Genomic DNA, 13,880 nt, shown 5'->3' on the forward strand with positions numbered 1-13,880 from the left:
CTCAGCGTGAATTAAGAGCACCTGATTACTATGGATTTTCTTAAAATGGACATGAACTTTGACCTGATTATTGAACACTGATTTGGACACTAATTGAACTGAGATTTATTGATTGAATCGGATATGAACTATGGACTGTCTAACGGATATGATTACGGATTAGTGTTATGAAAGCATTTCGTAAAGTTTTGGAAATTGCTTATTCTTATTATTAAAAACAAGAATTTGATGTTTATTCAGATGCATGTTAAATCCATTTCAGAGTTTGATTTAAAAAAAACAACTTAGAGTTACATACAAATGTTCATGGAATCAGATTGAAGTTCAAATTCAAAACAGTGACACATAAATGTCATGCGCAATGTTTTAATGATACATTTAATTATTTTGGCTTAAAACAAAGCAAAAACAAAATAAAGAAATTGTGTTTATTTGAGGGATAAATACAATTTTTGGTGGTTAAGTACTTTTTGGAAAATTGGATTAAGTCTGATAAATTATAGGCAATATAAAAATGAAAATTTATTTTCAAGCTAAGTGGGGAGAGATGTCATGTATCTGGAATAACTATGAGTGTGAACATATACATGTGGACGCAATTGTAAGCTGCGCATGCGCTGTGCGAAAATATACGCTTCGGAATTATACCCCTCTCGAGTGAAGACTTGTTTCTTTCGTCTCTGTACTTACAATGTCAGTCACGTTAATATTCACTTTAGGGAATACATAACAATATCCTTTCAAATCAAAAAAGCACAATTCAATTCATGATGTAATATATCTGACATTCATTTGTGCCCGTTCTTGTATTTGATTTTTTCAAATGCCCTGATGAGGGTGAACATTCTTTAGTCTGAAAGGGGTAATGCGAATGAAATTCTTGATTTCTTGTTCAAATAATTAGCTTACATTCTACAAGTTCTGTTCATGGGGAGGTATGGATGTAGGAAGGTAGACCCAGCCAAGGTTAAAGTGCTGTGTAGTCAGAGCAGTGATCAAACCTACATACCGGAAAGAGATGTAACCCTATGTGGGTATAGTGACTACTTTAATAGGCAACTGCGTGCCAAGTTTTTCCCCAAGCTATGGTGCCACTGAGAAAGCTTATCAAAAAGAGAATGACTATATGGGAACAAGATGATGGATCCTTGGAAAAGCTGAAGAAAATGATCACAGAACCACCAGTACAATGTACACTGTACTACAATCAGTGGTAGTAAGTCTAGACACTTCAAAGGATGGTGTAGGAGCTGTGCTTCTGCAGTATCAAAGAGAAACCCATGACTTATGTCTCTAAAAAAATTACAGTGCAAGAAGAGATGTCTCAAGTAGAAAAGGAGCTGGCAACAGCTGTTGTGCATGAGATTGGCAAAGTTCAACAGTATGTGTACTGGTACAAATGTACATAAGGAATATCAAAGTGGAGACTGATCAAAAGCCACTCGAGAGCAACAACTAACAGACACACGATCAAGACTGATGTCCATTACAAGAAAGGTGTAGAGCTTTATGTTGCACATACAGTGTACATAGTGCCAAGACTAGAATAGGAGACTGCAGCTGAAGAGTGTAGCTAAGAAGTACAGTTGTATGCAGTGGACATACTACAATGTCTCCAGCAAAGGATCTAGTAGACAAAAACCATCAGGAAAAACATGGTATGTTCTAAATGGCTAGCCTGATAAAGCAGTAATGGGACTACCGAGAAGAACTCACAGTGGAAGAAGATCTGCTGTTTAAAGATACACAAAGTCATCAATTCACCAATGATGAGGAAAGACATAATGACACACCAAAAAAAAAAAAAAAAAAATGCACCAAAGTCACCTTCGCATTGACAAAAAAGAGAAAGGTCTAGCCAGATGCATACTCTTTTGGCCTATCATGGCAAAAGAGATAACCAACACATAGGCAACATATGTAAAACATGCTCCTCTCACAAGAACAAGGCAATGCCAAGCGATGTCTCACCTGCATATTGCAGTTTATGAATATAGTGATTTTCAATGTAAGTCAATTGAACTTTTGACCTCTGACATTTTCAGACCTGACCTATATTTAAACTTGACAATCATCTTTAGACAACATACCTGTGATGTACCTATTTCATGGTCATAGCTCAAAGCTGTGTAAAGGTACTGAGACTGAGAGTACACCCCAATATTGTGAGAATAGTGTTTTTCAATGTAAGTTCACTGACCTTTGACCATTGACCTTGCCAGGCTTCACCAATATTCAAACTTCACTAGCATCTTTAGGTGATGTACTTGTGGTATGAGTTTCATCAGACATAACCGATATTCAGACTTAACATGCATCTTTTGGTGATAAACCTGTAATCAAGTTTTGTGGTCATAGCACAAACCTTTAAAAAGTTATTGAGAGTAAACTACAATATTGCAAGTACAGTGCTTATCAGGGATAGTTCATTGACCTTTTGCCCTTTGCCCTTGTCAAGACTTTACTGATTGGTAATTTAGAAATAAGAGCGGCATGATCACACATTCTTAGATAGAATAATTTTTATTGCCCAACTGTGACATAAAAAAGTATGAAAAATCAAGTCATAATTGCACTATTAAAGCAAACAGTCTTTCATCTGTAGTCTGGGAGACACACCCACCCACAAGGCGTCCGTGCATAAATTATGTAGCTTTAATAGCTGGGTAGCAGACACGCCTTGCTCCTCTTCACTCTTGTGCTGTGTAACACCATGGTTGAAGGGTCAAATAAGAGATGGTTGAGAATTTGGAAGAAAAGTTGCTGAATTATTAGAAAAAGCTTGCTCTCCTCAGGACTGCTGTCAAAAACTTACCTACAGCTTCCACTAGAAAGGAAGAAAATCTGCCAGACCAGGCCCAAATTCAAAGAGATTCGCTCAGCTCTCCAGCTCTTCAAGAGGGTGCGACTGCCAGGCCTTTAAATAGCACCGACCATAACGTTCGTGCAATTTCATTGGAGTCTTGCATTCAGGGTGACTTGTATACCTGTGCACATGTCTCGTCTGTGCCTTGTACATTGTATTGCTAACCTCTGGATTGTATCGGTGTTGCACTCCACTGGAGCCTTGGCTTACATTAAACTTTGATTGGGGATGACAACGTATGAAGTTATGTATGGGCATGTCTCCTTTTGATGTAAATTTCTCAAAACTAAGTATCAGAGCTCACACACATCTCCAGAGGAAACCTGATATGGAGAGATCTGATTTTAAAAAAGTACAACAAAATACTTGATATACTTATTTCCTATGTCATAATGAAGCAGAGTCCTCTTTTTCTCTTCCCTGTTATTTGTCAACCACAGACATAACAAAAGACCTGACTTAATGAACACAATATCTTGGTCAACAAGACCTCTTTAACCCCTTGAAGACTTGTCCCAAGTATACTCGGGCAGGTGCCTATGGGAAATGCGTGTTGTAGCAAAATCAGCATGTCTTCAAAAGGTTAAGATACAGCTTCCACTTGACTTCACTGACAGAAGTGCTCAAATACACCTTTATCAGATTGAAGAGATTAACAGGTCAGTTTAGCCTACAAACATTCATCTTCACTTTCCGAAACCCATGTGCATACAGATCAAGCATATCTCTGCTTCTGGTTTGGATGTTAATCACATGAAGACTGTGTCCACATAGAACTTGAAATGTGATTTCACCTGTCTGACAAGAGTGCAAGTGTGGAAAAAATATGTGCTGCCACAACCAACAGTCATCTTGCAAACCCCCTTATTAATCAATATTGCTATAACAATAAATTTTCTAGGTATTATGCTGCCAAGTTAATGAACCTCTTGCCAACAGCATGAAAATGAAAAAGTGATGAGGGTGATAAGCAGATGAATAATAGTCCCCATACTTTTCAATCATGACACAGTTCTGTCCTTCCATACATGATTATCATGGTTTAGCACCTTCCACTGATACAGATTTTGCTCTTATATAACCTAGAGGTTTTATTTTTGGAGACTGTCATGTCTACTCACAACATGAAAATGCTTCCATAGCACCTGAGTAGACTGAGCATGTACCACCAACTCAGCTTACTGACATGCAACATGCCGACACTCATAAGTACTTTTGTAGATTTGATTCTTTCTCATCATTGCAGCTGGCCTTGTCTTCTTTTTCCATCATTCTGACTTCAGCAATTTTTTGCAAGGAAAGTTCAGAAAGCATAGTTTCTAGTTTGTTCAGCCGAAGGTCCATGTGGGTTTGCATTGCTTCTAGTCTATCCTCAAGCCTCTTTGAAATTCGCTCCGCCAAAGCAGCAATCATGGGTTGAAGCCGTTCTTCAAAAGATGAGTCCTCAAGTGATGATGTCTCTCTTCTCCTCTCATCATCACTGAACCTACATTACGAGAAACACGAACAAGATATTACCTTGTCAATTAGCCTGGCTTGCATGTCTTGGTTTCTTTGTGTCAAAGAGCAAAACAAAACTAAAAATAAGCGTCATATTTGCATGGTCTCTATGGTCTATGCCAATCAGATGACACAAACATGGCAAATAACAAACCATGTCAAAGCAAGCTTTAGAGAACAAGACTTCTCCATAAATGAACAATGTGTAAATGTACCTACACCACATACTGTATGACTTTGTCCCCATCCAGTATGTGCTGGGTTCTGGAGATAACACATACACATGTCCATTCATGTACCCATGTCTGTGTGTGTCCAAAAACATCAAAAGGTGTTTGTTTGTTTGGTTTTTTCACTGACTGATTTGATATTCAATTCCCCCTATCGCATACAGCGATAAAAACAGGGGTGGCGCTATTCAATTTCCATTTCACACAATACGTCAACAACGCTGTGCGGGTGCACAGCTCTGTTTAATCGTACACAAAAACATGGAGCACTATTTCTCTCTCAATACTGTCATACTTCTGTAGATTTTCTCAATAATTGTTATGTGTCGGGGAAAAATAAAAGTGAAGTCATAAGCTCTGACAATGCATTTCTTTTGTGAAGTGACAATATTTCAGTCATAATCAAAATGGTAAAAGGGAAAATTTAATGTGATTACTGCATTACTCCGGACTACTGCAAGTGCACACGTTGACACCAAAATGTGACCCGCTTTACTTCTGGGTGTTGTGTGTGGGTGCATAAGATCACCTCATTTATTTGCATGGAGCATACGGCCAGCATACAGATCTGACCAGCAGCAACAAAATGTTTACCGTACATTAATTTGCCACAGGGAGAACTGGAATGGTACACTGTGAATGAGGTGTGCTTGTGTGATTGTCATACTTACATGCTTAAGATGGCTTTGTCTGATATCAGGCGGACATCCAATAGTGCATTGGTTGCAAAATGAGATGATCGTGAAAACTTATTGTTAGCACTGGCATTTAATTAATACAATACATTATCCTCTAAATTTTTGACCTTTTAGATTTATTACCAGTCACATGGAGTGGAAGGTAGTTCAGACAACCCAATTAGAACCAGCATCCCCCCCCCCCCCCCCAGTTCAGAGTAGTATGATGACAGCCATATCAAGTAACAATGAAAATAAACTTACCTCTCCCTGTGATCATCTGACTGACTGTTCTTATTCATTTGATCACTTTCACTTTCCCTCCTTGGCAACCTCAAGTTGGTAACATCTCTGCAGATTGATTTCAGAGTGTTATACATGTCTTCATTGCTCCCAGCATCCCCACCTTGGTGCAGTGAAGACATCAGCTGTGGTGTTTATGGCAAAGAGAGATTTACAAACAAGAAACTACATTTGTATAGTCACCAATCTACTTACTCATAGCACTACCTTAACTTTTCTCCTCTGTTTCTTCTCTTTCTTAAATTTGGGGGGTTTGCTTCCCCCATCCCCATCCCCTTCCAGGGGCATTATGTCCCTAGGAGCCATCAGGTGGGAATATAGCTCATTTGCAAAGATATCTTGGTGATAATCCTTGCCAAATCTGGGAAATCTGACCATGAATTGTAAAGAATATAACAGTCCCCAACAGCCTTAAACCAGTGAGGACAGACTAATTTTGCTTTAACACGCATTTCCTGTACACACCTGCCCAAGTATTCTCGGGACTTGTCTTCAACAGGTTAAGCTGGTTTTGTCTAGAGTAGATGTGGTACAAGCAGTAGTAGTAGTAATAGTTTTTACACTGGTTCAAATAAACCAAGTGAGCAAGGGCTATCAACAGAAAACTCTGCTGGTCCTCACAACCTCATAGTGGGATTTTTTGTGTAGTAGATACATTCGAAGAAGTACAGGTGAAACTTGATATAACGAACACTGCTATAACGAGATATCGGTTATTACGAGGAAACTTTCCTGGTCCCAAATTTCCTTCCGCACAAGTCTATGTAAAACAGTACTCTTATAGCGAGATCAGCTATTAAAACATAACTGCTATAACGAGATGAATTTTGTGATTTCCAAACAAAGAAAAACAAACCTAATCAAACTTGTTATAGCGATGTAAAGCAAAACAAAAGTTAAAAAACCCAACAAAGACGTAAATAAGAAATTAAAAAAAATAATAAAATACTTAAGAAAGTTTTCTGACGTGAGAATTTTTTTATCTACATTTGCTGAGGACACTAAAAAGAATATTTACACACAAAAATGTGCCTGTTTTGAGCTTTAGTTAGTGATCTATAGCCAAAAGTGATATTCATGCATCATTTTGCATAAATTAGCATAATTTAGCATAAATAATAATTTTCAAAAAATCAACTTTGCAGTTTTTTAGATTACATCAGAGGCAATGTGCATTCTTATTTTCGAAATAGCCCGGCCTAGTTAGGGTTAATGTTATGCTTTTTTTATGCCTACTGATATAATGAGATCTCCGCTATAACGAAGAAAACGACTCAGTCCCGACCACCTCTTTATATCGAGTTTCCCCTGTTGTAGTAGTAGTAGTAGTAGTAGTAGTAGTAGTAGTAGTTGAATTAGTGGTTATGGTAGACAGAATCTAAGAAGGTGCTGTGAAACTCATAACATACTTTCAGCATAGCATCAGGACTTGGTGGTGTTTGTCCTGATGAAGGTGTTCGAGAGACTGTTGATAGAAGGCTTGCCATCTGCCCAATCATGCCTACGTCAATGGCACCTGACTTTTGACTGGTCATTGAGTGGATAGTGGCCTCTTGCAGATTCTGCAGCACTGTCCCCTGGTTCTGTATCAAAGGAAGAGAGGAACATTAGGCTCTTTATCATAAACCTCATCATAATCACAATAGTGTTTTCTGTAGCATAGGTGTTAAATATTTCTTCTTAACGGAAGTGTGCTCAGTCTTGGTTACTTTCCCATTCTGCTTTCCTGCATTGTTTTTGTCACCTTCTACTCTCACATACACGTATGTCTTGTAATATGTGTTATCATAATTTCTGGACTCTTCTACATTGACTTGTATTTTGCTGAATTGCTATCCTTCAGCCATGATAAGATTCTACCCTCTATGTTATTAAAATGCATTAAGTTTGTGTCAGTTAAACATGACATTGTTAACATTTTTCCCTTTAAAGCTGAGTGATAAAAAACCTACATTTTTCATTACTGACTTCCAAACACTAGTTAATATGTCTGCACTAAGAATCGGTGATGTTACCAATCCTTTTATCACAGACTTCAAAGATGTTGTTGTATATAAGTGTCAATGTCTCCTTACTTTTCTGTACAGATTCATCTAGTGTTGACTTCACATTTCGCGTGGTCAGACTAGCAAAAGATTGAGAAGTTTAAGATCACAATCTATAAGATGTCGAAGTTTAGCCAGTGTGACCGCAAACTTCCTATGAAACTCCCATGAAACTTCTCACTCCAACTACTAGGGATATTTCCCCCACCCTCGCCAAACTTCTTGATCTTTTGCAGTGTGACTGCTTGAAACTGAAACTTCAAATATTTTAAAATCATGTATGTAAACATCATGTACATATGACAGTGTATGAACCACTGATGGGGCTACCCTGGGGAGAGGATGCTGAAAAAATAGGTAATACACAATGCATCTTTGCAGATTCCGGTGTTCAAAATATCAAGGAAACATTATGTTGTACAGTTACAAATGTATAATACAAACTATTTCAAACTCAATAAATTATTGCATCAAGTTGTTATTTTTATTGCCACTAATTGAAAAATTGCCCTACATCAAAGTACATATATGCAAAAATTAATCAGTATGTTTATTTACGTTGATGTAGGGGCAGTTTGTCAATCAGCTGCAGAAAAAAATATATTCAAACTGTATAGCAAACTCAATCATATAAATTATCTAGGTAAACGATACAACATGGATACTGAAAGACAAAAGTAAAAACAAACAAACAAACAAATTAAAGTAATGAACAAAGGGTCTTGCAATATGTCTTGAATAACAGAGTAGCTACAAACCTTCTGGTACTGTTCAACAGTGTTCATCAAACTCTCTGCTTGTTCCGATATGGGCTGTTGTGAAGCAAGCAGCTCTCGCACATGATCCATGTCAATATTACCACGACCACTTGATGAGATACCTGCATTATCCCTACTTCTGTTGATCTTTCTTAGTGTTGCTTGAAAGTGATGCAAATGGAGGCGACCTTTGTCACTGAGAGACACAAACTGTGGAGTGAAATGAGGGGGAGTGATAGTCCATTGCAGTGAAAAGATTATCTCTTTCATGACAATTTCAAAGTTTTCATATCTGAGGGGTGGTATGCCATGTACACCAGAAGAGGTATTAAACATGATCAACATGTTGCCTGTGAATCAAAATGATTCCAAGCCTGCAACATTCACATTTCTTACATGGCACAATTTGTAATGACGTGTTTCTCATAGGTTTCACTGTTAGATGCAGTACTGTAAGATGGCCTAAGTACTTTCTTAAGAAGGGTTCCAATCATCAGAGTCATTGTAGTCCTGCCCATTCACACCCATTAAACCTGCACTCCTTATCTTTCAAGTTCAAGCATGTTTAAGTGCAATTAAGCTGTCAAATTAGCAAACCCCTGCAATGTCAAGTGAATGGAAAAACAACAATTCAACAAACAGGTAGGCGATAAAGCAAATAGGTTTGCATAATTTGCTGTCGTAATTGATACATTCTGTAATATGACATGGAGTGGAAGTACTGAGTTGTATGCGTCAGAAGACAAACATTCATTCTCTATCTAATTCTAAGCAATATCAAACTCAAAGTCTGCATTCTCCAAAGTATCAAAAAATATGACACAGGCATGAGCTTGGCATTATGATTTCTCCATGATTAATCACAGACTAAAATATCCAAGACAATCATAATACAATACACATTGTTATACTGTGAAAGTTCCCATTGTGACTAGGAGGCAATATGAACTCCTACCTTCAATTCGAAAATGCGGTGTGGCCGTTCAAGTATGAACTCTTTCATGTAGATTGCATATTCCAGTTCTTCTTCTAGCAGTATCTTTTCTCCCCTCACTGTCTTCAAGTAGCCATCTGTATTGCTATGAATCTCCACATGACGAGCACTACTGATGATTGCAGCCGAGACAACCTCTCCACCAGGTTTGCAGGATACATGCAGTAGACAAGACTCAGACTCTGGAGAGGAGGGTGCCAGAATTACTGGAGACCGACCCAAGCTGTTCGTGCCACTTATATCTTGTGCACTGTCATGGTATAGAAATATTATGTGGCGGGATGTAAAATCTCAAAATTATAAATGACTACAAATTTGAAGGAATTGCAAATCACATACAATACATGTAGACCAGGAATATCTTGAATCCCACCTCTTTGAGCACATAAGGGATTACATTACACTCCCATTATAATGAACACAGTTATAACGAAATTCCGGTTACAACAAAGTAAAAATTCAGGTCACAACATTATCTACTCTATGTTTTTTATTGTTTATTTGTTTGCATGCAACATAATTTTGATGTACAATGTCACAAAAGAAAACTGCCTGTCCCTAGAATGAGCTAGCATTGGACTAAGAGCACTGAATACTGTATCACATGACCTTGATGCAGTAGAAAGTGGGCATCGTGTTAGTCGCTTTCTTCCTCAGCAAAATACATAAATATAAATTAATTTAAGTTCTCCTCACTGAAACTTGCTAAAACTTTCACATATTAACATAACAAATTATGTATAATTCATGGCTAAAACCAAACCAAACCAAACCAAAACAAAACAAGGATATTGAATAAGAGAACCAGACTCCGTTCACTTGTCAAACACAAAATTGTAAAAATGTACATGTACTTCACAAGCAATGCTGAAAAGACAAGCTGCTCTTTTTTCCTGAGCATTTGAAAATGGCTCAAAATATTTTTTTTTTAAAAACTCCTCAACTCACATTGGAAAACAGCATACAACATTGTAGTTTTTGTTAAGTACTTTCAGAAAAAGCAGAAAAATAATCTGTTTCTCCATGTCTAGCATTAGAACATGACTTCTGACCTCGTAAGTTTCTCCAGTAGAAAGGACCACTGTTTTTATTGCATGCAAGGGATGCCCAGGAAAACCCATCTTTGCCCGCATCTCAGTCATTTTTTGCTAAATATTTTCCCAAATTCGGATATTTTGTACTTTAGTCAATTGTTTTCGAGTAAGCATCACTGTTTTCACTTTGCTTATGTCATCATATTGAAAATTGTGATTAAACGCAAAGTATCAAAATCTGCTGAGTTTCTGTTTTATGTCTATGGGAGGTGATTTTTCCCCATTCATGCATTGACTTGACAACTTTCTGGAAGCTGTATCTCTGTTGATTATGTTGTAGCTGAGACAATGAGTTTAATTGAGTCATCTTACATTTCATTTTTTCAAATGTCCTAATAACGGCAACAATTTTGTAACTTAAAAGGGAAAATGGGAATGGAACCCAGACGAAATGATTTTTGGTTTATCTTATTTATGTTCCACATGTTTACTTTGTGGAGACATACAACTGGTTGTATAGCTACATGGCTAAGTACTTGGTCTCTGATGCCACAGACGGAAGTTCGGTCATGTGCAGGTTCGAACCCCACAGGACACAGGACAAAAATCTTGTTTTCTTTTCTTTTCTTTTTTTTTTTGCAATTGAGCTAATTCTGCTTTTGTCCATTTTTAAATCATGGTGTCAAGCAAATGCACCCACAAGCACACACATGCAATTTCCCTTTGTCTTGTATTGGAGGCTGCACTGCTTTGACTGCTGGGTCTGTTCAAAAAGTTGGGGCCCAGGGTTTTTTGGGCACAGACTCAACATGCCCAACATTTTGTGTCTCAGTGCTTTGTTCTTACAAAACTTTTTTGTGTTGAGTATCAAAGTTATAGGAGGGCTTATACCATGAAATACTAAACATGCTTCCCCTGTTGGTAAATTTGTGTAAAAATGTACTTATTTGATGGTGTCCACTGTCATTTTAGCCTCTTTTTTTTTTTGGGGGGGGGGGGGGTAGAATTTAAACAGGGTAATGTGATGACAGAGTATTGAGCACATTGTCCGAGTTACTAGCAATTCTGAAATAATCTAACCAAACACCACTGCTTGGCCAATTTCTCCGACAGCAAAATGATTCATATCAAACAAAAACATTTTTTTTTTTATAATATAGGTCTTAAAATTGTCAATACCGATGTTACACGTGGTGTCCAATGATCAAAAAAGATGTAACAATGGTATTCTGCTACATATCTTTATTTCAACTATTAGAAGGGCCAAAGTGGTTATAAGTCCAAAGAATTTCTTCATTTGTGACACTAAATACATCTATTATGAAATCAAGAAAGTCCGAGTATTTCCACACTTCGTGTTCAAACTTTGCTGTATCAGGATGGTGTCCAGCGTAACATCGCTATTTTGGGGATCCATCTTGATGACTATCAAGTTTTTTATGGGGCAGCTTCTCCAAATTTTTTGTTGCAATATCCGTATGTATCAATTAATTACTTGTATGCAATCCTTATAGCAGTCAACATTAGCAGTACTCATCTGGCATTGACTTTTTGTGATGACACCGTCCGTAACGGCAGTATTGCTTGTATTGGCCTAAGTGTCATAGAAATCTATAATTTCCAGTTGAATTGTTCCCAATTATATGTGTGTTGAGAGGTTTTACATTTAGCTATCATGTTAAAAATATTCACTATAGGTAGATGTCAATACAAGCTGTAACTGCACAAAACTTGTCATTTGGCAAGTACAGTTGTACCAAGGTTACATGGACACGGTGTCCGCATGTAACATGGTATATTTTTGCAGAATTACGCTACACAAAATTTCAGACACTTATAATGATAATACATTTATTTTCCTTGAGTAAGGATCATTTAGCATCCAAGGTAAAAAACGCTTCTACATTTTCAAGGAAACAAACATTTTGGGGACGATACATAGTATGTGTGCCAGTGTTACATGGACACTGTGTCCTCTGTGTAACACTGGTATGAAAGGGGTACAGAAAATTGCACGAGATGTCATTGAATAATTCTGTTTTTGGCTCAAATACTTTATATCAACATGGTATATTATGAACATATTATGAACACTTTTGTTTTAAAAAGGCCCCCTTTCCTGCTTTTGAAATTAAGACACGGTGTCTATGTAACATCGGTAGATCACTCTACAACTGGAGCCACACAAAAAACACACACAAAATCTGCTGTGCAGGAATGTAGAGTTCTCCAGAACCTATTACCACTGTATCACATTATCAGATAGCATAAGATTGTCTTGCATTATAAGAAAAACATTATTTTTGTAAGAGCGGTATTTTTAAGCAAACTTTGAATGATATATCAAATTTTCCCTAAAAAAGATAATTGAGGACATGAGCATTTGATTCTTGGTTTATTGTGTGGATGGTATTCATTTGTGATATTACTGCTATCAAATTACAGTTCTCATGCCATTTCTTGGAGAAAATGAGAAAGATACAAAACATTATCAATGTGGTGTCCATAAAACATCGGTATTTACAATCAATCTCATTCTCATCCAAGAAAACTAGAAATGTTGCTACAGCGACTGGTTATACCCCCGCCAAACAACATTTCATAAGCTTTGGTCAAAACAACATTTCATAAGCTTTGGTCAAAAAACTGAGGAAGTAGTTAAATCCGCAAGATCTTTCCTTGATCTTCTGCCATTAATATGCCGTTACCATGGCAACGTACTTTCGGGTACTGGCGAAAAATGCGTCTTGCACATCCACAACCAAAGGCACACATCTGTACCAAGTTTCATGGAAATTGGGCAAAAACTGAGGCAGTAGTTTGCAACACAAAATTTTCCATCATTTTGGCTCATAATATGTGAGCTGTTACCATGGCAACATACTTTTTGTCACTGTCAAGAAATGTGTCATGCTGACCTATATCCTAAGACAAACATTCAATATGAATTCCATGAGAATTGGAAGAACACTGATGAAGCAGTTTTGCCATGAAGCATTTTGCCCTATATTTTACCAATAACATGCCGTTACCATGGCAACGCACTTTTTGCCACTGCGGAAATATGTGTCTTGCACATTAACATATTCAGATGAACATCTGTACCTAATTTCATAAAAATTGATCAAAAACTGTGGGAGGAGTTCGCGACGCAAGATTTGTACCCATTTTTGCCCATAATATGCCGTTACCATGGCAACGTACTTTTGGGTACTGTCAAAAAATACGTCTTGCACATCTACAACCCAAGGCACACATCTGTGCCAAGTTTTATGGGAATCGGTTGAAAACTGAGGAAGTAGTTCGCGACGCAAGATTTGCAACGGACCGACCGGCCCGACCGCCCGACCGACCGACCGCCCGACCGCCTGACCGACCGCCCGACCGACCGCCCGACCGACCGTCCGCTGATTCCTATATACCCCCTTCAAACTTCGTTTGGCGGGGGTATAATTATGAGGGATTTTCAAGCA

At 37.7% G+C, this 13,880-nt stretch overlaps 1 protein-coding gene across 1 annotated transcript in view; it reads right to left on the reverse strand.

Moving 5' to 3' along the window:
* Positions 1 to 593: 593 nt before the first annotated feature.
* Positions 594 to 13,880, reverse strand: part of LOC139736628 (uncharacterized) — a 52,852-nt gene continuing 39,565 nt past the window's right edge. Inside the window, exons 2-6 of the mRNA XM_071647378.1 lie at positions 9,335 to 9,623; positions 8,380 to 8,589; positions 6,986 to 7,159; positions 5,538 to 5,701; positions 594 to 4,352 (exon numbers count right to left, since the gene is read on the reverse strand). Of these exons, the coding sequence (XP_071503479.1) occupies positions 4,070 to 4,352; positions 5,538 to 5,701; positions 6,986 to 7,159; positions 8,380 to 8,589; positions 9,335 to 9,623 (1,120 nt within the window). The 3' untranslated portion in view covers positions 594 to 4,069. The remainder of the gene's footprint in view (positions 4,353 to 5,537; positions 5,702 to 6,985; positions 7,160 to 8,379; positions 8,590 to 9,334; positions 9,624 to 13,880) is intronic.

The sequence above is a fragment of the Diadema antillarum genome, unplaced genomic scaffold (genome assembly GCF_040938485.1).
Source record: "Diadema antillarum isolate AM-2024a unplaced genomic scaffold, OU_Dant_1.0 seq00000659_RagTag, whole genome shotgun sequence".
Classification (NCBI taxonomy): domain Eukaryota; kingdom Metazoa; phylum Echinodermata; class Echinoidea; order Diadematoida; family Diadematidae; genus Diadema; species Diadema antillarum.